Source organism: Hypanus sabinus, chromosome 1 (assembly GCF_030144855.1).
Source record: "Hypanus sabinus isolate sHypSab1 chromosome 1, sHypSab1.hap1, whole genome shotgun sequence".
Lineage (NCBI taxonomy): Eukaryota > Metazoa > Chordata > Chondrichthyes > Myliobatiformes > Dasyatidae > Hypanus > Hypanus sabinus.
In genome coordinates, this window is record NC_082706.1 from 137282556 (window position 1) to 137308755 (window position 26200).

The 26200-nt window shown below is 40.0% G+C and overlaps 1 protein-coding gene across 2 annotated transcripts in view; it reads right to left on the minus strand.

The window, feature by feature from the left end:
• The window catches only part of LOC132398003 (intermembrane lipid transfer protein VPS13B-like), a 1044617-nt gene that overhangs the window by 804622 nt on the left and 213795 nt on the right, over positions 1–26200 (minus strand). For both annotated transcript variants that reach the window (XM_059976892.1, XM_059976883.1), the window contains exons 11-12: positions 24833–24970; positions 3572–3659 (exon numbers count right to left, since the gene is read on the minus strand). In XM_059976892.1, the coding sequence (XP_059832875.1) occupies positions 3572–3659; positions 24833–24970 (226 nt within the window). The remainder of the gene's footprint in view (positions 1–3571; positions 3660–24832; positions 24971–26200) is intronic.

Here is a 26200-nt window from a genome sequence, read left to right on the forward strand (position 1 = left end):
GCAATGGTCAGGCAAGGAGATAACATGAGAGAGAGAATGAACAAGGAAGTCACACAGGGAGTGATCCCTTCAGGGGACCATCCATTCCTCCCTCCCTACTCATCTCCCTCCTGGCACTTTTCCTTGCAAGCAGAACAAGTGCTACATCTGTTGCTACACTTCCTCCCTCACTTCCATTCAAGGCCCTAACCAATTCTTCCAGGTGAGGTGAGACTTCACCTGTGAGTCTGCTGGGGTCATATACTATGTTCAGTGTGTTACTATGTTCTGGTGTGGCCTCTTGTATATTGATGAGACCCTAGGTAGATTGGGAGACCGCTTCACTGAGCATCTATACTCCATCTGCCAGAAGAAGTGGGATCTCCCAGTGCCACCCATTTTAATTCCACTTTCCATTCCCATTCCGATATGTCCATCCATGGCCTCCTCCATTGTCGGGATAAGGCCACGCTTATGTTGGAGGAGCAACACCTTATATTCTGTTTGGGTGGCCTCCAACCTGATGGCAGGAATGCCGATTTCTCAAATTTCCAGTGCTGTCTCCCCCCCCACCCCTTCACCGTTTTCCATCCCTTTGTCCTTCTCTCGTGTTATCTCCTCACCCGTCCATCGCCTCTCTCTGGTGCTCCCCCCGCTTTTTTTTCCTTTCTTCCATGGCCTTCTGTCCCTTTCACCAATCAAATTCCTAGTTCATCCCTCCCCCTCCAGGTTTCACCTATCATCTGCCATTCCCGTCTCCCCTCTCCCCCCCCCCACCATTCAAATCTACTCCTCAGCTTTTTTTCTCCAGTCCTGCCAAAGGGTATTGGCCTGAAGCATCGACTGTACTTTTTTTTTTCCTATAGATGCTGCCTGGCCTGCTGAGATCCCCCAGCATTTTGTTTGTGTTGCTCGGATTTCCAGCATCTGCAGATTTTCTTTTGCTTTCGAAATTAAGTAGCGTGCCTGATTCACAACAACCTCGTTTCTAATAGGAGCAAATAATAGAATGTTATAGGTTGAACATTTGAATTCAAGTGTGTAATATAGTTGTTTAAATCCAACTTTTTATGCTCAAAGTATTTTAATTTTGCTTGCAGTTTCTAATTCAGCTGCAATAATCAGAGTTGCCAGCCTTTGGACCTCATTGAAATATTCTGATTTTTCAAATTAAATTTTACTAGCTTGTTACAATATTTGAACAGTATGCAGCAACCTACCTCTCAAGGTTTATGCTGCTACTTTTTGGTTCAAACTTTTAAAATCCCAGCTCCCCAGCTCTAGGCAAAACTATGCTGGATCCAAAATTAATTATTTAATTTAAAAGACTGCATTCACTTAAAACATTCAATGAATCACATAGCCCAATCAGCTCAAAATCTCCAAACTAAGTCTTAATGCTGTTTTGAAAAATACAAGTGCACTTTGTAACACTCTATCTCAATTAAGGTCAGTGCTAAAAAGTTAGGTTAAGTCTCGCCATTCTATGTACAATTAAGTCAAAACTTACTTAAAACTTACTTCAGCTGCAGAAAAGTTAGAACATAGCATAAATGCAAAAAGGCTGCAGATTCTGAAAATCTGAAATAGAACGAGGAATATTTGAGAAATACTCAGATCATTTAATACTCTGACAGGAAGTAACAGATTAACATTTCAGGTTGATGCACCCTCCTTTGAAATCCTTTCCATTTCTCTCTCCATGAATGCTATATGACCCATCAGATGTTGCCTGTGTTCTACGATTTTACTGCCTTCAATTATGCCTCTCTGATATAAAAAAGACATGCAGAAACATATATTATGTGAGAATATGGTGATACACAGCTGCAAAGCACACCATGTTAACATTCCCAAACTGGGTTTAAATTTGAAGGATTATTTTTAAGTCATGGTAGCAGAGATGTGTCAACAAGTACTGAATATAGTTTGCATGCTAACATCTTAAGGGGCATAAAATTGGGGGGTGGGGTGAGATGGATTCAGGATGTAAAAAAGCAGTAGCTCCTTTCAATCTTTTTAACCACATTAATTAGTTAACATATTGCTACCTATGTAATTTCAAATGAGCAGACTTTTTCTGATCCGGTGCTTATCGATTCCACAAGAGTCAAATTCAACTAATGGTAGTAATGTGTTTAGAAGATCTCCAAATAAAGCTGGAATCCATATCCAATAAGTCTAATGCAAATAAGGTGTAGTTTCATTTTAACCAAAACAATGCAATAGATTTGATTAGAAAAGATAGTTTTTACTTCTTGAGACTCTGCAGCCAGCATAATCAAAGAGCCCACCTAATCTCGACATTCTTTCTAAATATCCCCTCCCCTGCCATTAGGCAAAAGATATAAAAGCCTAAAAGCATGTACCATCAGGACAACTTCTATCCTGCTGTTACAAGATTACTGTAAAGCGTCCTTATACAATTAAGTGGACTTTTGACTTCACATGAGTTTTTTTATATCATCATGGCCTTGTACCTTATTACCTGCCTGCACTGCACTTCCTGTAACACCTTATCCTGCATTCTTTTATTGCTTTTCCAGTGTACTACTCCAATGTACTGATGTAATGATATGAAATGTATGGATGGCATACAAAGCAACACTTCTCACTAGATCTCAGTATATGTAACAAAAATGTGACAATGTAGATCATAACTCGCAACCAAAATTCACCCCATTGTACTTTGCCAATAGAAACAACTTCAAGCAGTACACTTGTGAATATTTGAATCACAAAACTACATTTTGCTCCCATAAATCACAGGACTCTGCAGAGAGTGGTGCAGACGGCCAGCGCATCTGTGGGTGTGAACTTCCCACTATTCGGGATACATACATTAACAGGTACGTAAAAAGAGCCCTAAGGATCAGTGGGAACCCAAGTCACCTCAACCACAAACTGTTCCAACTACTACTATATGGGAAACGGTACCACAGCATTAAAGCCAGGACCAACAGGCTCCAGGACAGCTTCTTCCACCAGGCCATCAAATTGATTAATTCACTTTGACACAATTGTATTTCTAAGCTATACTGACTGTTCAGTTGTATATCTTACTGTATATACTATTTATTACAAATTACTATAAACTGCACATTGCATATTCAGACAGAGATGTAAAGATTCTTTACTCCTTACGTATGCAAAGGATGCAAGAAATACAGTCAATTCAATTCACAAACTAAAACAAATACATCATCAATTAATGTAATATATGTTACGATCTCAGAAAAAGGATCAATTCTCAGGAAATTTTGAGCACTTTAAACCGTGCAGTAGCACATTTAGTTGTATATGAGAACAAAGCAGTTATTTACTGATACTTAAACAAAATACACATCAAAGAACCATTAAATTTAGGAAGCAATGACCACATGAGCTGATCAAAAGCCCACTTCTCAAGTTTGCAGTTTAATCACTATTTAAGATACTGTTCTTATAATTTGAAGATATTATCTCACCTGACTATCCTGGTCAGTTAGGTGAAAGAGAGGGCAACAGGTCAAGGCCCAGAAGGCTATAAAAACTTTTGTTTGTGTAGTTCAAGGGGAGGGAAGCAAACATCAAAGAGAAAATAAAGCAATACCTTTGCCAGCACTGCACTCCATTGTATACAGGTAATCCATGTACAAGGCTCCAAAACGCTGCACACCAGCTATCTCAGTGTATGTCTCCTGCCAACAAAGAAAGACAAATAAAACTTAAGTTCCAGAAGGATGGAATTCAGAGATTACAGCCCTATACAGGGATGCCTATTTATATTTGTGTAGCCATTACACAAAGACTTATCAGGGAAAGAGTACAGAGGTTATCTTAAGCACCCTCCAATTCAAGTAACATGACATAGTACAGAGAGCAACACAATTTGGATTACTACTTCACCAGTTAATATATAATTTTAGTTACATTGAGAGTCGGTGAACTCTCAGTATTTTTCCCAAATGTGGCTCAGAAGTAAATTATACTCATGATATTTGTTGAAGCGTGGCATTTGTATTCAAGAATACAAATCTGCCTCAAAAATTACTTGCATATGATAGAACTTCAACAAGAATATAGATTGGTCAGTGTTCAATCACCAAAACCGTGCTTGTAACACCCTAAATGAGTGTTTCCTTAGGTAGATGACAAATATAACTAATAGCTTACAGTAAAATTAATGCTCTGTGCTTTCTCTACTATTAGTACCTACTGCCACTCCAAGGTGGAATTCACTTTTAATTTTACTGTAGGGTTTGTGAAACAGAATCTCCATACACAGGATTATTTTAAACTATATTGTAGGGTTTAGTGTACATTTTTTTAAAATCAAAGTTTCGTAAGATTTTATTTACCTGTAGCTCTAAGCAAAGCAAACTATAACATGGGTACTTAACTTTAACGTTCACTTCAGCGTTAAGTAGAGAATGGTACAAAAGTTAAAAACAGCATTGCAGTCTGTCTCTCCAATTCTGAAGATACAACAATGCTTCAGCATTCCCCATTATCCTTTATTTCATTTCATCTTCTATCTCAGGCCACGAACTTATCAATTACCCCTGACAAGTTATTAACTTCAAACTTTCTGCAGCATCACTCAGAGTTGACCTGCATGTGCATGTAACAACAGCTGTATAACTCATCTCCTTCTACCGTAGGCCACGAACTTATCAATCACCCATCTGTGGATACTTTCTGAAGGTCCAAGATCAATATGCTCCACAACCGCTGGACTAAGTGTGTAAATGTAGGAGGGGAGTATGTTGAAAAATAAACGTGCTAGGTTTTCTAAAATTCTACCTTAGGTCACGAACTTATCAATCACCCCTCATATTAAAAACAGAAGTGAGGCAGTGTCCCACGGGTTCAATGTCCATTTAGGAATCAGATGGCAGAGGAGAAGAAGCTGTTCCTGAATTGCTGAGTGTGTGCCCCCAGGATTCTGCACAACCCACCCGATGGCAACCATGAGAAAAGGGTATGCCCTGGGCGCTGGATGTCTCCAATAATGTATGCTGCCTTTCTGAGACACCTCTCCTTAAAGATGTCCTGGGCACTCTGCAGGCTAGTACCCAAGATGAGGCTGACTAAACTTACAACCCTCTGAAGCCTCATTCAATCCTATACAGTAGACTCCGCCACACCAGACAGGAAAGGAATGGGTTCTATTTTTACAGATATCTGTAAGCTGACTTTGTCAATAAGTTGGAAAATTACAAAATTACTCAAAATAATAGCCATGCCTCCATAGTATTGAAATGATTGACAGTGAGAACAATTGTCTGATAAGAAAGAACAACTACTTAATGTAGAGAAGAATAAATATTTCTGCTATTTGTAGCACCAAAAGACATGAGAGAATAGGACTAATCAAGTGTGACAGTGGAAAACTGTCTATGAAACCGGAGGAGATAGAAGAGGTACTTAATTAATAATTTGCTTCAGTATTCACAACAGAAAGGGAACTTGTAATTGTAGGGATGACTTAACAGTAGATTGAAAAGCTTGAGCATATTGATATTAAGAAAAAGGATGTGCTGGAGCTTTTGGAAAGCATCAAGTTGGATAAGTCACCAGGACCGGACAAGATATACCCCAGGCTACTATGGGAGGTGAGGGAGGAGATTGCTGAGCGCCTGGCAATGATCTTTGCAACATCAATGGGGACAGGAGAGGTTCCGTAGGATTGCAGATGTTGTTTCCTTATTCAAGAAGGGGAGTAGAAACAGCCCAGGAAATTATAGACCAGTGAGTCTTACCTCAGTGGTTGATAAGTTGATGAAGAAGATTCTGAGAGGCAGGATTTATGAACATTTGGAGAGGCATAATATGATTAACAATAGTCAGCATGTCTTTGTCAAAGGCAGATTGTGCCTTACGAGCCTGACTGAACTTTTTGAGGAAGTGATTAAACACATTGATGAAGGTAGAACAGTAAATGTAGTGTATATGGATTTCAGCAGGGCATTTGATAGGGCCACCCATGCAAGGCCGATTGAGAAAGTAAGGAGGCATGGGATCCAAGGGGACCTTGTTCTGTAGATCCAGAATTGGCTTGCCTGCAGAAAGCAAAGAGTGGTTGTAGACGGGTCATATTCTGCATGGAGGTTGGTGACCAGTGGTGTGCCTCAAGGATCTGTTCTAGGACCCTTTCTCTTTGTGATTTTTATAAATGACCTGGATGAGGAAGTGGAGGGATGGGTTAGTAAATTTGCTGATGACACAAATGTTGGAGGTGTTGTGGATAGTGTGGAGGGCTGTCAGAGGTTACAGCAGGACATTGATAGAATGCAAAACTGGGCTGAGAAGTGACAGATGGAGTTCAACCCAGATAAGTGTGAGGTGGTTCATTTTGGTAGGTCAAATATGATGGCAGAATATAGTATTAATGGCAAGACTCTTGGCAGTGTGGAGGATCGGAGGGATTTTTGGGTCCAAGTCCGTAGGACACTCTGGATTGGGGAGCATGCTTTATGAGAATAGGTTGAGCGAACTCAGCCTTTTCTCCTTGGAGTGACAGAGGATGAGAGGTGACCTGATAGAGGTATATAAGATGATGAGAGGCATTGATCGTGTGGATAGTCAGAGCCTTCATCCTAGGGCTGAAAAGGTTAACCCAAAAGAGCACAGTTTAAGGTGCTCGGAAGTAGCTACAGATGTTATCAGGAGTAAGTTTCTTTACATAGAGAGTGGTGAGTGTGTGGAATGGGCTGCCGGCAACTGTGGTGGAAGTGGATACAATAGGGTCTTTCAAGAGACTCCTGGATAGATACATGGACTTAGAAAAACAGAGGTGTATGGGTAACCCTAGGTAATTTCTAAAGGAAGTACATGTTTGGCACAGTATTGTGGGCCAAAGGACCTGCATTGTGCTGTAGATTTTCTATGTTTCTAAAAGTATGCACGCAAATTGGACTTCTGAATTTCATAAAATTATGGGCACTCACTCATACGTAAGTGTCTATAACATGAACATTCATGACCCGGGAACAGCCTGTAATCCTGTATTAACCTATGAGATATATCCCTTTGTTTTAGCTATCTTTCTCCTCCTACTCTGCAACTAATTTGTTTTCTCACTTTTCCAGTTTTGATGAAAGAACTGCAAGCTGAAACATTTGCAGTTTCGCTTTCTATAAATGCTGCCTAGCCTGCAGTGTTTAGTTTTATTTTACTACCCCCACCTCTCATCCCCCTGATTCTCTCACTGTTGAGCACATTGTGGCCAGGACTCTGACATTCCTTTCCATACTTCTCTCAGAAACCAGGATGCAGCCACCTAGACTAGGAGGTTTATCCATTTGAAGTGTGCTTCGTATTTCCTCCTTGCACCTTTTTTGGTCTCTGACAAAATGCAAGTTAGGATAACTGTGAAGAGGACTGTAAAATATTTCAAGCCAGCTAAAAAATTAAATCTGCCACACAGAGATATCCGCTATCAGTATTTTTGGAGAAAAAGTAGGCAAAGTACATAGATACTAAATGCCTTTAGAAAAGCAGAGGATCATGATTATAATTATTAAAATAAAAAATTTGAGGTCCAGTTTTGGGCACATTCCTCTGGACAATATCAAATTCAAGGAAAAAATACACTCCCAACAACATTCAACGACATTAGAAATTTAAGCCACTTTTAATATCGGCAGTGAAAAACTGTCTTCTAAACGAAAATGGTAAAACCTCTTTCCAAAGAGTAAATCAGTAAATACAGGGAAAATGTATAATTGTAAGAAAATAAATATTTTTGCTTTTAACTTTTTGAACCAACCCAAACAATATGAATTCAAAAGAATGTGAATGTGATTTATCATAAAAAGCATTCATCGTTTAAGTGATAAAACGAAATTACACTGCATTGCTGGTTATAGTTAACATTTAAAGATTTTTTTTTACACTATTTAACGTTTCTTCAAAAGTAGTTGCATTGCACAAATCTATATGACTAGTGTGCTGTTGAAACAAAAGAACCAAAACACTCACATAACAACTGGTGATAGAGAGAGTCAACATTTGCAAAGCACCCAATCCTGATGAAAGGATGCTTAACATGCAAATTAATCCTTTGTTAGAAAAATACTACACATCTGCTGAAGTTTTCCAACATTTTATCATAATTTTATTTATCTAACATCTGTCAAATTGATGCCAAATACATCAGTTTGCCTTCATTATTTAACACATTATGAGGATATGCTTCCACAAACATATTGCCAACATGGCATGCAGATCCTGGAACAGAATATATATTCATTCTCCCCACATTTCTGCATTTTGTATCTTGATTAAGCACGTATATTCCAGGCTTTTGTTCAAAGAATTATAGCCAGCCACAACAATGGAAATGGCACAGTTCCAATGACAGTTTCAATCCAGGCCAAACGTTGATGGTAAATCAGAAAAAAAACCAAATCAAATTTGATAATAAAAATGAAATAGCATTTTAAAACAGCTCAAATTATGAACATAAAAATCAAAATGAGCAGACTAAGATTCTTTTCTCTAGCAGGAGGAAGAACAAGAGATAATCTAACAGAAATTTTTAAGATTTTAAGACCTTGACTGGTTAGGGTAAATGGGAAGGGGAGAGGGAGTTTTCTATTTTGGAGGGAACCAACATTACAAGCCAGAGAGATTATCACTAATAGAGTAAAAGGGAATTCAGAAAGGACATTCTTTCCCCAGATGGTGACTGTAATATAGAACCCATTACAACCAGAAGCAATTGAAATAGCAGAGAAACATTTTTTTCAAAACTAGATAAGTATACCCACACCTATGCTTTAACTTGAACAATAGCAATGTACCTTGCCAGCATATCTCAAAGAAGATGAACTGAGAGGAAAAGCCCACCTAGCGCCACAAATTTTGAACAGACCGTTGAAAAAAAGTTCAACATCAAAATCCACATCATCAATGGCAATAGACTCCTGCTTTATGTTCTGCCACTGTCACTGAAATCTCAACTGACGGCAAACATCAGAGATTACTTAGGAAGTAGGAGCAAGTATAGGCCCTTTCTCCACCATTCAGGAAGATCATGATCCTGCTTGATGTCTGTCCTACCTGACACAACAAACCATTAATTTTCAACATGAGTAGGCTCAACAACTGAGCATCCATGTTACTCTGTGGTGGTGAAGGACAATTTCAAAGATTGACTTCCCTTTGGAAAGGAAATTCCTTCACTTTCTTAATAACTATATGAAAGCATTTGCTCTGATATTAATCCATTAATTTCTCTTTCCTTCTTAAAGGTGCACTTTAAAGCTCCCTCATTTGGTTAAGACTTATGTTTGCATTAATAATTCTATACTGGCTCAAAGATATTGCTGGTGTGAAGCTTGAAACATTTTCTTTATTAAAGGTGTGAATGTATGATGCAAAGGTGTAAATGTAAATGTAAGTGATGATGAATTGAGAACAAAATCCTGTAAAGCAAAGATACTTTCAAAAATAATGAAAAGTTTTGAAATATCAAAGAAATACTATAAAGAGCAGCAAACAATAAAAACTAAATCAAATCAATATTTGGTCTGACCACCCTTTGCCTTTAAAACTGCTTCAATTCTCTTACAAATATTGTCATGCAGTTTTATAAGAAAATCGGCGCTAGGTTAGTCCAAGCATCTTGGAGAACTTGCCACAGTTCTTCTGCAGACTTTGGCTTTCTCACTTGCTTCTGTCTCTCCAGGTAATCCCAGACAGTCTTGATCAATGATTTGAGACCATGGCTCTGTGGGGGCCATACCATCTGTTGCAGAACTCCTTGTCCTTCTTTATGCTGAAGGTAGTTCTTTATGACCTTGGCCATGTGTTTGGGGTCATTATCCTGCTGCAGAATGAAGTTGGAACTGATCAGATACCTCCCTGATGGTATTGCATGATGGATGAGAATCTGCTTATACTTCTCAATATTGAGGAGTCCATTACTTCTGACCAGATTACCAACTCTATTTGCAGAAATGCAGCCCCAAACCTGCAGGGAACCTCCACTACGCTTCATTGTTGGCTGCAGATGCTCATGTAGCCCTCTCCAGCTCTTCTACAACTGCCTCTTGTTTGAGCCAAAATTTTCAAACTTTGACTTGTCAGTGCAGAGGCAGACAGACACATACTTTATTGATCCCGAGGGAAATTGGGTTTCATTACAGTCGCATCAACCAAGAATAGTGTAGAAATACAGCAATATAAAACCATAAATAATAAGTAAATTATGCCAAGTGGAAATAAGTCCAGGACCAGCCTATTGGCTCAGGGTGTCTGACACTCCGAGGGAGGAGTTGTAAAGTTTGATGGCCACAGGTAGGAATGACTTCCTATGATGCTCAGTGTTACATCTCAGTGGAATGAGTCTCTGGCTGAATGTACTCCTGTGCCTAACCGTACATTATGGAGAGGATGGGAGTCATTGTCCAAGATGGCATGCAACTTAGACAGCATCCTCTTTTCAGACACCACCGACAGAGAGTCCAGTTCCACCCCCACAACATCACTGGCCTTACGAATAAGTTTTTTGATTCTGTTGGTGTCTGTTACCCTCAGCCTGCTGCCCCAGCACACAACAGCAAACATGATAGCACTGGCCTCCACAGACTTTTAGAACATCCAGAGCATTGCTGCCATTGTTCAGAAACCCAAATCCTTGTTTTTGTGTTTAGTTGAGTTTCTTGACTTTGTTTCCACTTTGGACGAATGGCTTTTTAGCAGCAACTCTTTAATGAAGACCACTTCCAACAAAAAACTCTCCAGATGTAGAGAGGTATACTACATTTCCAGTGGTTTCTATGAGTTCAGAGTTGATAGCAGTGCTGGAATTCTTCCGATTTAGAAGGGATATCAGCTTGATGTACCTCTCATCTGCTGCAGTCAGTTTCTGTAACCAACCACTACATTTCTGGTTCTCCATCTTGCCAGTTTCTTTGTGCTTCTTCGGGAGAACTTGGATAGCACACCTTAAAACTTCTGTCTGTTGCAAAACATCTGCTTTGAACTTTGATGCAGGACGACCACCTTGTGTCTTGTTCCTAAGCTGACTATTGCCATAGTCTAATGATTTGAAGGCTGAACTGTCACAACTGCCACACCCTCACCTTTTAATTTGTTTGTCCTTTGTCCAGTTTGATTCTTTCTACACTTGTTTCTGTTTGAATTAATCAGTTTAGTTCATTCAACTCATTATGTCATTGATCGCTAGCATCCTGTTTGTTATCTTTGCTTAATCATGCACTGGGCTGGACATCTAAAAGGTATCAATTTTTTATTTGCAAAGTGGTCTATTACTTAAAGATATTTTCTTTAACAAAATACTTTTAACTGTTTGGAAAATAAATGTTTGGAAATTGAAAAAGTGTTCTTCTCTCCTGATACACTAATGCACAAGGCAAAAGTCAAACATCTAAAAAAAAATTCATATAAAACCTAGTGTGCCTAAGACTTTTGCACAGTACTGTAAGGTAATGTATAACTATTAGACTGGGATAATGGGACTGACTCGATAGCAGTACAAAAAAAACACAAACAATTTGCAGGAGGAACTCAGCAGATCAGTAAGGAATGAACAGTCTGCGTTTCAGGCACAGAACCTTCATCAAATCATGATCCTTCATCAACTACACAAAAGACTGCCTATTGACCATATCCAGGTTGCAGGATAAGATCATCCCACCTACATTTGCTTTTATCACAGTTCACTTGAGACTGGGCCTACATCTCTGGGGCTCTCCCACTTGTCAGGTCAGGAGGAATGGACCCAGTAATCAATGGCCCAGGAGCTACAATATGTCTCTTGCATTACATAAGGAGAAAAGACCATAAGGAGCAGACTTAGGCCATTTGCCCCATCAAATCTGCTCAGCCATTCAATCATGGTTGATCTTTTTTCCCCCTCCTCAGCCCAACACCCTGGACTTCTCCATATAACCTTCAATACTGTATCCATTTAAGAATCTATCATGCTCTGTCTTAAATACACCAACAACCTGGCCTCCACAGCTGCCTGTGGTAATAAATTCCACAAATTCACCACCCTCTGGCGAAAGAAGTTTCTCCACATCTGTTTTAAATGAATGCCCCTCTATCCTAAGACTGTGCCCTCCCATTCTAAACTCCCCCACCATAGGAAACATCCTATCCACATCTGCTCTGTTTAGGCCTTTCAACGTATCAAAGGTTTCAATGAGATCCCCCTTCATTCTTCTAAATTCCAGCAAGTACAGACCCAGAGATATCAAACATTGCTCGTATGATAATCCTTTCATTCCGGGAATCATTCTTATGTACCTCCTCTGAACCCTCTCCAATGCCAGCACATCTTTTCTTTGACGAGGAGTCCAAATCTGATCACATCTTTAGGGTGTTCTCCACACTGTATCTCAATAAGAAAAAAACAAACGAACATACACAGTGAACCTGACAAATGGAACTGTGGAACCAAAACTGAACTCTGTGCCACAGACGAACATACAAGATTATCTGGCACTGCAAATACACTCCATAAGACATACTGGAATGGAATGACGATTGACAGATTTTCCCAATGGTGGTGGAATCCAAAGTTCAAGGCACAAGCTCAACAAATATTTGAAAAATGCACGACATGCCAGAAAACAAATTCTGGAGAAGCGGAAAAGCTACCATAATTAAGTGCCCCTGCCTCACCTGAAATCCATTTTTACACTTACAAGTGGACTATATTTCCTTACTAAAGTGTCAAGGATACTCAGATATACTGGTAATAGTGAAGATGGGTGGAAGCTATACCAGCAAGGAAAGCCACTGCCATTCACACAGCAAAAACTCTGATCAAGGACTATATTCCTAAACAGGAATTTCCATGTCACATTGCTCTGACCAAGGAATACATTTCACTGGGAGCGCTTGTCAGAAATTAAGTCGATTGATGAATACTGACTGGTCCACATCACCCAAGGTCATCAAGCCTAGTCAAATGAATGAATGGAACCATCAAACAAAGACTGATTAGGTATCATTACGAAGGTGTACCATGGCTTACGGCTCTTCCTCTGGTCTTATGTGGCATCAGAGCAACCCCAAACAAGAAAACTAAATCAAATCGGTTCAAGATTGTAACAGGGCATCCGATGTCACGCCTAGGAGCCCTTGATCTCAGAAAGACTGATATACAGATTATACAGACAGTTTAGTTAACTATTGTGTGAAATTAACTAATCTGACCAGTTTTCTTCTCAACAGGTTTCTGCCATTTGGGAAGATCCAATAAAAGAAGGACTTACCCTGATTCCTGGCGAGTGGGTCCTGATTAAGAAACTGTGTAAGAAACAACTGGGAGCTGGATAGTTATGTCCTTCTCAAGTACTGATAATTATTACCAACTCAGTGATGGAAGTAGCAAGTAAAAGTAAGTGAATTCACACCAGCCACTGCAAGCGAGCCGAAGAGTTATGCGATAAGGACAGTAAGCACTGTGGTTAATGCGTTAGTGAACTCTTGGTCACAGTGCCCACGTTGCTGAGCTCCAAGTGAGCAAATCACTAATGAGCCAGAAGACTCCAAACAAGTCAACAATAATTGGACATTAGTAAGTTTATTCTATACTATTTGTTATATTTTTGCTAATTTTCCCTACTCATAATATGCCAGTTGAGATGGCTCTTAATGTATACTTGTATTATTGACAATCAGAAATATTACAATTCAACAAAGTTCCTGTCAAGTAATAAAAAATAGTCCAAGTTAATGGAACAATATGTATGTTACATGAAAAAATGGGGCTTATACCTTTTTTCCACGTAATTGGTTCGAATCTTGATATTTATGGTATGTTTTTATGTTTTTTAAGGTATGAGACATACACATACCTTACTTTTACCTCCCAAGTCTAAAAGTAAATGAGACGTTTTAGAAGGAGCTTGTTTTGCAACAATTTTATTCCCATTTTATGGTATTGCAAACATTAGAGAGATTACAAATGTGGTTGCAGCCTTATAAAGAGTAAGCAATGACACTGCTGATGCCTTGGGAAATGTAACAACAGAATTGGTGCCACATCTAAGATTGTCCTTCGTAGATATTCTCTTAGCAGTTAAGGGGAGAAAATGTGCAGTTATAGGTAAGGAGTGCTGTACCTGCATACCTGACAAGTCTGAAGGCTTAACTAATTTGGCTGATCATATTCATAAAGAAGCAACTAAAATACATCAATCTGATGGATGGGTATTCTTCGATTGGATTTATACAAGTCTTGAAATATGGGGTTACAATATTATTAATCATAATATTCATACTAATATACCTTATCATAATTTACATCACTTTTTAACTTGTTTGAAGGCAATCATTAATAAATAGATTAAACTTGCATAAGCGTGCATACTACTCTGTCCAACCATAACATAATCTGATGAGTACTTTGAAGAATATATCTACCTTTTGATATTTCGTAACCTAGGTAGTTTTTTGATTACTTCATAAGCAATGTAGATATCACAAGATTTTCTGTCTCTGCATTTTCAGATGTAATGATTCTAAACATATGATTTAGAATCAAAGGGGAGGTTCTTGGATCCGATTTTTAATTGTCATTTTCAATATAGTTTAATAATTATTATCTGCTTGTATTTAAGCAATCTTTGTGTACCTAACAGTTTAATATGCCTCTAATGGCTATACAAAGTATAATTCTGAAGCTTCTTTGTTCTACATTAAGTGAATAATTGTTTTCTCATTGTTTAATTGTTATTGCAGTACTGAATAAGTATTTACTAATTGGTTTATTATCTATAGATTTGAATGATTTTTTTTCTTAGCTCTGGGTATAAAAATAGCTCTTCTATGTTAGGCACCATCTCTAGTGTCTCTTTTCTTCAAGTAGTCACTGTTCTGTCCCTGTCCTATCAAATTTTAATAAAGCGATCATAAAGCAACAAGTTTTGTGCATCATTCCTGAATTCTAAAAGAACCCTGGATTAAAACAACAAAATCAACCAAGTAGCAGGAGGATTTACAAGAATGTTGTGGAACTCAAGGGCCTGAGTTAATGCAGAAGTTTGGGCAGCCTAGGGTTTATTTCTAGGCGTGTAAGAGACTGAGAGTGGCCTTATAAAAGGACTATAAAAACACGGGGTCATAGGTAGGGTCATGGAAGGCACATGGGCTTTTCCACATGGAACTAAAAGCAATCAGAGGGAATAACTTTAAGAAGGCAAAGATTCAAAAGGGTAATTTCTTCATGCAGAGTATGGTGTGCATATAGAAGAAGCTGCCATGTGGTTGAAGAAAACACAATAAAGCATAAAAGTACACTGCAGTATAGTCCCCTCAACCCATGATGCAGCACTGACCAATATAAACCCACTCCATAATCAATCTAACCCATCTCTCCAACACACTACATTTTCTTACATCCATGTGCCTATCATTTCCAAATGTATCCACTACCCAATTCCATGGATTTACCATTTTCTGTGTAAAAGGATTGCACCTCTAATATCCCTTATACTTTCCTTCAATCACTTTATCCTCTCAAATTAGCCATTGCCATCCTTGGACAAAGATGTTTGCAGTCCGCTCTATCTATGTGTAATTCTTGCTTCGCCTAGCGGCTTATTATAGGGGGTGATAACCCCCGGCCCGGCCAAACTTAAGAAATCTCATTGGGGTGGATACTGTGCAATGTGTCCTGTTACAAATCACTACCACAAAATAACAAACAGTACACAATATGCAATTAAACAATTAAGCTTTATAACTCTTACTTTGACTATATGGCTAATAGAAAAGAAATAAAAGAAAAAAAAGGGCCCAATCTTATTACACAGTCTGTGTGCAAAGTTGGAGCTCACTTACAGGCCGATCGTTCACCATCGACCTCCTCCGATTGTCACTGCCCTTCGGACCCTCACTCCAAATCCACCCCATCCAGCGGACTACCAAATCTCTCCACTCGTGTCTTCTCTCCTCATCTCTCTCTCCCTCTCTCTCTCTCTCTCTCTCTGGCAAAAGCCCGCAGAATCAGCTCCTTCCAGATTCACAAGACAGGGAAACAAAATCCTGATTGGCTAACATGCATACCACATTCCTGTTATCTTCAGTCATAACCCAAACATTGCTGCTACAGAGAAACCGTTACTTCAGGAGTGAACATTACAGAGAAGCCATTTCATTAGCTTTGGCAGTGAAATATTACGGAGAAGCCATTACAGCACGTTACATATGTTTTTCATAATTTTATCCACCTCTTTCAAGTCTACCTCTACCAGACACAATTTACTTTGGGTCATGGGACCACTTTGTTAAGGTCCTCTAGTCCATCAACAAAAAGCAGAATTTCCCATTAGCCAACCATTTTAATTCCTATCCCCATTCCAGTTCCAACATGTTGGTCCACGGCCTCCTCTTCTGCCACCATTGGACCACTTTCAGAGCAGAGGAATAACACCTCATATTCTACTTTCAAGCTGATGGCATGAACATCAATTTCTCCTTCCTGCTTTTTTTTTTCTTTACCCCATCCCTTACCTCTTCTATCCCCAACTCTGGTCTCATACCACTTCTCCTCATCTATTACCTCCTTCTTCCCTTTCTCCTATAGTCCACTCTCCTCTCCTATCAGGTTTCTTCATCTCTAGTTCTTTACCTTTCCACCTTCAACTATCACCTTCTAGTTTGTCCTCCTCCTTCTCCTCCCCCCATTCTTAGTCTGGCAACTTCCCCTTCCATTCCAGTCCTAATGAAGGGACTCATCCAAAGTATTGACCAAACTAAATGAATTGAATATTCATTTTTGGAGGCTGCCTGGCCTGCTGAGTTTCTCCAGCATGCTGTGTGTATTGCTCTTGTTACGACTGTGCCCCAACTCTGAGGGGCCGAAGGGTACAAACTAGCCCCCTCCTTTTTGAGAATCGCAAGATTACTATTAATTCAGGTCAGGAGGCCCAGGAAATGAGAGAAAGACACGCCGAATCCACAAGGGGTTTGGAATGTCCTGGCCCCTCAGCGATACAAAGCCACAGGAAATGGCCATTGTCTATTGGAGACGGAATTGTGTATTGAGTACTGTACTATTTATTTAAAGCCCTCAGGGAATGACCAAGGTGGGCTGGGTTGAGGGATGGCACCATCCCAACCTGATTGACATCTGAGACCCCGTGAGTAAGGATAAAAGAGGGTCTGGGGAACAACCCCTTTAGACACACCAGGAGAAACGCTAGAAATCCCGAGACAGCGTTTAATAGCGACAGCCGGGGGGGGCCCACGTGCGTCCTTTCCCGTTGCCTGGGATTGGCGGGACTGACCACGGAAGAATGGCTTAGCTAAAAGGAAAAGGACACCAACGACATTTCGAAAGATCAACATCATAAAAAGGAAAACGGGCAATTTCTAAAAATCTATCTCTCTCTCCAACCAAAAGCTGCAGCCTGAATGAACTGAAGTGACTTTTATATTTCCATCGGGCAATACATTATCCCCTAGACAACGATAGAGCTATTTCTTATTGATTATTATTATACCCGTGCTTTTAGATTTAGTATTGACGACGTATATTATCTGTATGTTTGCGTTGATATTATTTTTGTGTATTTTTATCAATAACTACTGTTAAAAATAGTACCATCAGACTTCAATGGACCTCTCTATCTTTGCTGGTAAATGACCCAGTTACGGGGTACGTAACACTCTGGATTTCCACCATCTGCAGAATTTTTTGTGTTCATGATAAATCAAGTAGTGGAGCAAAGAGAAAAAAAGGAGAGTGGAGTAGCGGGAATAGTGGCACTTCTGTTTTTAGATAAAATTGTAAGTATTGGTCCAAGTGCTTCCTCTAAGTGTCTCTTGGAAGTGTTTTGAATGCAAGTCTGACCCAGCCTTCAAAAAAAAAATGAAGAACCACTGCCTCACAGAGGGCCAGCATGGATTTGATGGACCATATGGCTTGTTTCATGCATGAGGGAGAAAACAAAATGTTAATGAAGTTCATGATGAATTAAGGCCTAAGTACAATATAGACACCACACAGAACTACTGGGCCAAATGCCCTTCTTCCATGTTGGCAATACATAGGATTACAATGCAAGAGTTTCAAAAAATACTTCGTAAAAGTAACTCAGAATTGTCTATACAACAGAGGAAATGAGTCAGGCAGAGCAGGAGCAAATGGGCATAAAACCTTTTATTAAAATATAAGCTATAATTGTGAAATCACATGAATCTTTCTGGCATGTCTACAGTAAACTTATTACGATATCAGTAAAAATTTGGTCCCAAGGTACACAAACTGAAAGCTTAGTAAAGTTTGGCCCAGAACACAGAATACAGAACTCCCTGGAGCTCCAAAGTGAGTCCAGAGTTTAACACATCAGAAAATTTGCTGGTGCCTTGGTGTAAACTTAGATGAGAAAGGGCATAGGCGACATTTAACAGTTCCAGTGAAAATGGGGGCTATTTGACTAATCAAACCCTCACTGGCTTCACTTAAGGACAAGTCATCCCATCCCATTCCCCAGTTCTCTCCCCATCGCTCTGACAATTATTTCCTTTCAAATACATATTCAGCCCTCATTTGAATATAGCATCGGAATCTGCCTCCACTATTACTGATAGTCTTGCCTGTACCCTTCATGACTTCAACTTCCTTTACCAGATGTCTCCATTGGCCCAGGAGAACAACCTCAGCTTCTTCACTCTATCCGTATGTCAGAAGGCTCTCATTTCTGGAATCACTTTCACAAATCCCTTCAACACCCTCTCTAAAGGCATTGCAGTCAAGAGCAGCACCCAGATCTGGAAACAATATTCCAAGTAAGGATTAATCAATGTGTTACAGATGTTTATCATGGTTTCATTGCTCATGCACTATAGGATATAATTTGCTTTCGTAGCCACTTCATCAACTTGACCTGCTATTTTCAACAAAGTATGCACAGACACCCACAATCTCTTTGTCCTTGTACCCCTTTTTATATAGCAATGCTGTCCAGACCTTCGAGCCACAGTGCCCTAGCAATCCCACAGCCCTGATTAACCCTAACACAATCACGGGACAGTTTACAGTGACCAATTAACCTATGCAGTATGTCTTTGGACTGTGGAAGAAAACTGGGGTACTCAGGGAAAACCCATGCATTCCACGGGGAGGATGTACAGAGATTCCTTACAGAACAGCACCAGAATTGATCCCCAATCACCAAACTCCAGAATGCACCGAGCTGTAACAGCATTATGCTAATCGCTTCGCTACCACGGCTTTTTTATCCCCATAGTTTATTCTGTGTCTTCTAATTCTTCCTATAAAATCTATTACAGAACCAGTTTTGAAAATGTCCTCAATAGAGGGGTAGTTAGTGGCCATGATGGAGCTGAATGTATCTACAACCCTCTGCAACTTTTTTCTACTCTGTGCATTGAAACCTTCCATACCAAGCGATGATGCAACTACTCAGACTGCTCTCTATGGTACATCCGTAAAAATTGGCTAGTCTTTGTGACGTACCAGACTGTATTCTGTGTTCTGGGCCAAACTTTACTAAGCTTTCAGTTTGTGTACCATGGGACCAAATTTTTACTGATATCGTAACTTCTCATAGACTGTAGCCTCTGGTGTGATTCCTCTGTGATTGCATCAATCCGTTGAGTCCACCTTACTGATGCCCCGGAACTTGAAGCTGTTCACCTTTTTCACTGCTGACCCATCAATACATACAAGTGTGTGTGTTCTACTGACTTCCTCTTCCTAAAGTCCAAAATCAATTCCTTAATCTTACTAATGTTGTTATTTTCGTGACACCACTCAATCAATCTATTTTACTCACGTACATCATTTACATCATCACCATCCAAGATTCTGCCTATGACTGTTCTCTGCATTTCTCAGCATTAGGTTTCTACTGGTGCCTATCTGCACATTCTATATATTGTCAACTACTCCTGAATATCTATTACAATCCACCTTACAAGTTTATTATATCTCTATATTTTGTGTCATCTCAAAATTTCGATGATATGTTCTGTAACTCAAGTTCAACTCTCCAATATGCACAAAGAAAAACAGTGCTCCTGAGGAATGCCATTTTTCCTGAGTCCAAAAGACAATTTTTCACAACTACTCTCTGCTTTCTGTTGCTTAACCAATTTTTTTAAAAATCCACATGAAAAAGCCCCTATTCATCCAATATCGATGACGTGCTGGTTGTACCTGCCAATGGTAACTCCCCTGCCACAGCTAGTAATGCATTATTATTAGAAACCCTAGACATAGGAAGACAACACTTAAGTTTCAAATCAAGTCACACACACAGGCCTGATTTGAAATTCCTCTGCCGCTCATTTTAGTTCGCTGCTGCTCAATATCTCACCAGAAGAACTTCAGCATTTCAAGGCATCATTTCACAAACACACCCTCCCTTGAATGAATACAAAAAATAGTGGATGTATAGTGGATTTAAGAATGTTAAAAGTTAAAGTTTAATTGTCATTCAATCATACGCATGCATAGAACCAAATGAAAAAGCATTCCTCCGACGCAAAGGTGCAAAACAGAAGTACCAACACCGACACACAGAACACAGCACACATAGTACATATAATTATGACAGCATGAAAACATACAGTCAGGAAAAAATAATATCGCCCAAGACCCTGATTGCCACAACCTGTGGATTGATGGTGCATGGAATGTTGTCCTGGAGCCATGTTTCTGCAAAGACAAGCCCAAAGCTGTCCTCATCATGCATTAGTGCAGCCGCAGACAAAAGCAATCCAGCTGGTCTTCTCACCAGTGAACCAGTCTTGCAGAATTCTACATGACCAATGTCCAGCAGGGTGTTGCAATCACAAGAAAAACGCCAAAGTCAATCATTTTTGATAGCTCGTTGGACTGTGCACTGCCTCACACATGACCTCTGACAGCTTCCTTCTTGGGTAGCTGTAGCAGGCTATAAGTCCAGCTCCACTGCTATTGAAAAACTCAGGTAGACTTGCAGTACCCGATATTCATAATATCCAGCAGTGTCTTCCCATCATAAAAAAGGCATAAAGAATGACAAATTACACCTTTGTTTCAACCCAAAAAGGCTGTGATTGAACTCGCAGCCATCTTACTTGAAGGTTGTTTTGATTAAAGCCCACATTTTGTTTGAGAATAATAAAGCAACATTGTCAAGTACTGAGATGACCCTCATTTTGTTTATTTAAAACTAATATGCCACTGTTTTTCTGTTTCTTAGAAAACGGGAGAATTCTGTAAGAGCTTTGGGTCTTGAAAACACAAAATAAACCAATTATATTAAACTGGATTTGTCACTCTTCTTAGAAGGAGTTAACAGATCACTTTTATCTAATTAAAATCTATTTAAACAGTAAAACACACCCATGAGCTTAATCTCCTATTCTTATTCCAGTATATTCTTTTGCACATTTGTTGTTCATAAAATAAGCTACATCAACCCAAGTGTGTTACAGCTGAATGTATGAGCATTAGATTCTCAAAGTGGTTGCTTAAAATTGTATACTGCCAACACATCATAATTAGTGCGCTATTATGTTCAAACTGTGGTACAGCTACACAGGCTTCCTGACACCATACTGTGTTGAAAAATTAAGACATGAAAAAAATTTTAACCACCATACCAAATATATACCGGTGGATTTTCTCTTCTTTCAAGGTTTGGTTTGTGATTTTAGATAATAGTCGTCTTCATACACACAAACAATGTAAAGAATCCTAACAGTCTTTTCATTTTATTATCCATACACTTCAGTGTTCTTTCATTAGCTGTATGTGAGAGGAACATTATCACTAAGGGCAGATCACATGACAGGGTCCCACATAGGAGGTTTGTCAAGAAGGTTCAGTCACTTGATATTCAAGAGGAGGTAGTAAATGGATTAGACAATGGCCACATGGGAGAAGACACACAGTGGTTGTCGGTGGTTGCCACTCTGACTGGAGGCCTGTGACTAGTGGTGTGCCGCATGGATCAATGCTGGGCTTGTTCTTTGTCATCTGCATCAATGATCAGGTTGATAATGTTTTAAATTGGATCAGCAAATCCAATTGGATGACACCAAGATTGGGGATACAGTGGACCGCAGGAAAAATGATCAAAGCTTGCAGCAAGATCTGGACCAACTGGAAAAATGGGCTGAAAAAGAGCAAATGGAATTTAATGCAGACAAATGTGAAGTGTTGCACTTTGGGAGGACAAACCAGAGTAGGTCTTACAAATTTAGCAGTAGGGCACGAAGGAATATGGTAGAACCGATGGATCTGGGAATACAGATCCACAATTCTTTGAAATTGGAATTGCAACTACAGTATATTGGATCACAAAGAAAGCTTTGGCATATTGGGGTTCATAAATCAATGTACTGAGTACAGTACTGGAGTTGGGATGTGTTATGCTGAAATTGTATTAAGACGTTTGTGAAGCCCAATTTGAGCAGCTTTGGTCACCTACCTACAGGAAAGATGTAAATAAGACTGAAAGAGTCCAGAGAAAATTTCAAGGATGTTGCCAGGACTTGAAGAAATGAGTTATAAGGAAAGGTTGAATGAGTTAGGACTTAATTCCCTAGAACATAGAAGATTGAGGGGAGATTTGACAGAGACATACAAGATTATGAGGGGGAAAAAATAGGGTGAATGCAAAGCAGGCTGTTTCCACTGTGGTTGGGTGACACTACAATTAGAGGTCATGGGTTAAGAGTGAAAGGAGAAATGTTTAAGGGGAACATGAGGAGGAATTTCTTGACTCAGAGGGTGGAGAGAATGTGGAATGAGCTGGCAGCACAAGTGGTGAATGAGAGTTCAATTTCAACATTTGGATATGGATGTGAATGAGAGGGATATGATTTGGGTGCAGGTTGATGAGACTAGGCAGATTAATGGTTCAGCATGGACTAGATGGGGTGAAGGGCAACACACACAAAATGCTGGTGGAACACAGCAGGCCAGGCAGCATCTATAGGAAGAAGTACAGTTGACGTTTCGGACAGAGACCCTTCGTCGGGACTAATTGAAAGAAGAGATGATAAGACATTTGAAAGTGGGAGGGGGAGAGGGAGATCCAAAATGATAGGAGAAAACAGGAGGGGAGAGATGAAGCTAAGAGTTAGAAAGTTGATTGGCAAAAGGGAGACAGAGCTGGAGAAGGGAGAGGATCATGGTATGGGAGGCCTAGGGAGAAAGAAAGAGGGAGGGGAGCACCAGAGGGAGATGGAGAACAGGCAGAGTGATGGGCAGAAAGAGAGGAAAAAAAGGAGGGGGGAGAAAAACTAAATATATCAGGGATAGGGTAAGAAGGGGAGGGGGGTATTAACAGAAGTTAGAGAAATCAATGTTCATGCCATCAGGTTGGAGGCTACCCAGAGGGAATCTAAGGTGTTGTTCCTCCAATCTGAGTGTGGCTTCATCTTGACAGTAGAGGAGGCCATGGATAGACATATCAGAATGGGAATGGGATGTGGATTTAAAATGTGTGGCCACTGGGAGATCCTGCTTTCTCAGGTGGACAAAGCGTAGGTGCTCAGTGAAACGGTCTCCCAGTCTGCATCGGGCCTCACCAATCTATAGAAAGACGCACCTGGAGCACCGGATGCAGTATATCATACCAGCCGACTCACAGGTAAAGTGTCACCTCACATGGAAGGACTGACTGGGGCCCTGAATGCTGGTGAGGGAGGAAGCGTAAGGGCAAATGTAGCACTTGTTCTGCTTACAATGGTAAGTGCCGGGAGGGAGATCAGAGGGAAGGGATGTGGGGACGAGTGGACAAGGGAGTCGCGTAAGGAGCAATCCCTGTGGAAAGCAGAAAGGTGGGGGATGGAAAGATGTGCTTGGTGGTGGGATCCCGTTGGAGGCGGTGGAAGTTACAGAGACTTATATGTTGGACCCAGAGGCTGGTGGTGTGGTAGGTGAGGACGAGGGGAATCCTATCCCTAGTGGGGTGGTAGGAGGATGAGGCGAGAGCAGATGTACGTGAAATGGGAAAGATGCATTTGAGAGCAGAGTTGATGGTGGAGGAAGGGAAGCCCCTTTAAAAAAGGAAAACATCTCTTTTGTCCTGTAATGAAAAGCCTCATCCTGAGAGCAGATGCGGCAGAGACGGAGGAATTGCGGGAAGGGGATGGCATTTTTGCAAGAGGCAGGGTGGGAAAAGGAATAATCCAGGTAGCTGTGAGAGTCAGTAAGCTTATAGTAGATATCAGTAGATAAGCCATCTCCAGAGATGAAGACAGAAAAATCAAGAACGGGGAGGGAACTGCTGGAAATGGACCAGGTAAACTTGAGGGCAGAGTGAAAGTTGGAGGCAAAGTTAATGAAGTCAATGAGCTCAGCATGCGTGCAGGAAGCAGCGCCAATGCAGTTGTCGATGTAGCGATATAGGAAAAAGGGGGACAGATACCAGTATGGGCTTGGATCACGGACTGTTCCACAAAGCCAACAAAAAGGCAGGCATTGCTAGGACCCATACGAATGCCTGTGGCTACACCTTTGGTTTGGAGGATGTGGGAGGAGCCAAAGAAGAAATTATTAAGAGTAAGAACTAATTCCGCTGGAAGGAGGAGAATGGTGGTAGAGGGGAACTGGTTAGGTCTGGAATCCAAAAGGAAGCCGAGAGCTTTGAGACCTTCCTGGTGGGGGATGGAAGTATATAGGGACTGGACATCCATGGTGAAAATAAGGCAGTGGGGGCCAGGGAACTTAAAATCATTGAAAAAATTCAAAGCGTGCTGAAGGGCGTGTTTTTTGTAGTGTTATATGACTCCATGTTTCTATGACTTAAAATTTGTCTTAAAAACCATACAAAATATTCTAAATATTTTGCGTAATACATTTAAAATGGAATCTTAGAACATAAAATTTCCCATTAGTTATAAAATATGACCTGACCTTGTGTTGGGCAGCATCCAAAATAAACTCGTCCCTGATACCATTATTTTCTGGACTTCGGTAATCAAACAGAGAATTGGTGAGGTATGTTAATCCTTTGCTGTTCAGACTTTCACCACAACTGAAGAAACAGGCTTCCTATGCAAAAGTAAAAGCATTTTAAGTATTAGGTTTAAAACATTCTCAGCATATATTTGGTAGTCATGAGTAGTCTGACTTCATTGTAAATATTTTTTTTAAACAATAAGCTTTTTAATTGCAGTATTTAAATTCTAAGCTTCCAACAACCAAAAAGCCACATTATGAACTTCCTTTTAAGTGTCAGTTGAAAAAGGCAATTTTCAATATTCAAAGAGTTCACATGGGTATAAGCAAAGTCAATACTAAACATGCATAATACAAGATGCATAATTAAATGTTTCAATTTTTTAATAATAGGTACTTATTTCAACTCTGATAAGCGGAAGAACAAGTACTAAGAATATGTGGTGAGTTAACTGCAAATTGAAGACTCGTCAGTCACTTAGTCCCGATCTTAAGCATTTGGCAATACAAGTGCAGGAACGTTCAACCCAGTAACAGCATCAGAGTGTTGCATCTATCACTACACCCATGTGGATTCCACACGTCTAACAGCAGGATGCAGTTTTATAAAGGATTCTCCAGCAGAATGATATGACCTATATGATCATATGCTGGGTTACAGCTGGCATAGGTTGAGAGAAGTCCAATTTTATTGGGGATGTTGAGCCCATGAATTAGGAAGTAAAGAGAAGCACCAGTAATTACTTTTTCAATTATCTCACTAGTTTGTTTTTATTTAATATTAAGTTTAGCATATTCTCTGTTAGACTATTGATGTGGCATTGTGCATCACAGGCACATTGAACTGTTACCACACAGATGGAGCCTGTTTGGCTTGCTGAAACCATTTTGGCTATAAGTAGGTGCAATCCAGCTCCCCTGCCCTCTCCCCAAAGCCCTGATTTATTTTTCCTTTCGAATGCTGCTCCCTTTGAATGCTGCAATTGAATCTGCCTCCACTAATTCACCTGGCAGTACATTCTAAACCACATCCACAAACTGCATAAAAAGTATTTCTCCAAGTCATTTCATTGGTCCATTAGCCAGTCATCTAAGTTCCTTTGTCCTTGACCACTCTACTAATAGTAATGGATTTTCACTTTCACCTCTGTCAGATCTCCTCAGAACTCCCTCTGTTCCAAGTAAAACAGTTGCAGGTTTTGCTCCCTCTACAAAGTCTGCACGTCTTTCCTAAATTGTAGCACAAGCCTCCTGTTTTCTTTAAAAAATGTGTGTACACCCTTTAGATCGCTTTTTGTTTACCTCTTGTAGAGTGGGCCACCT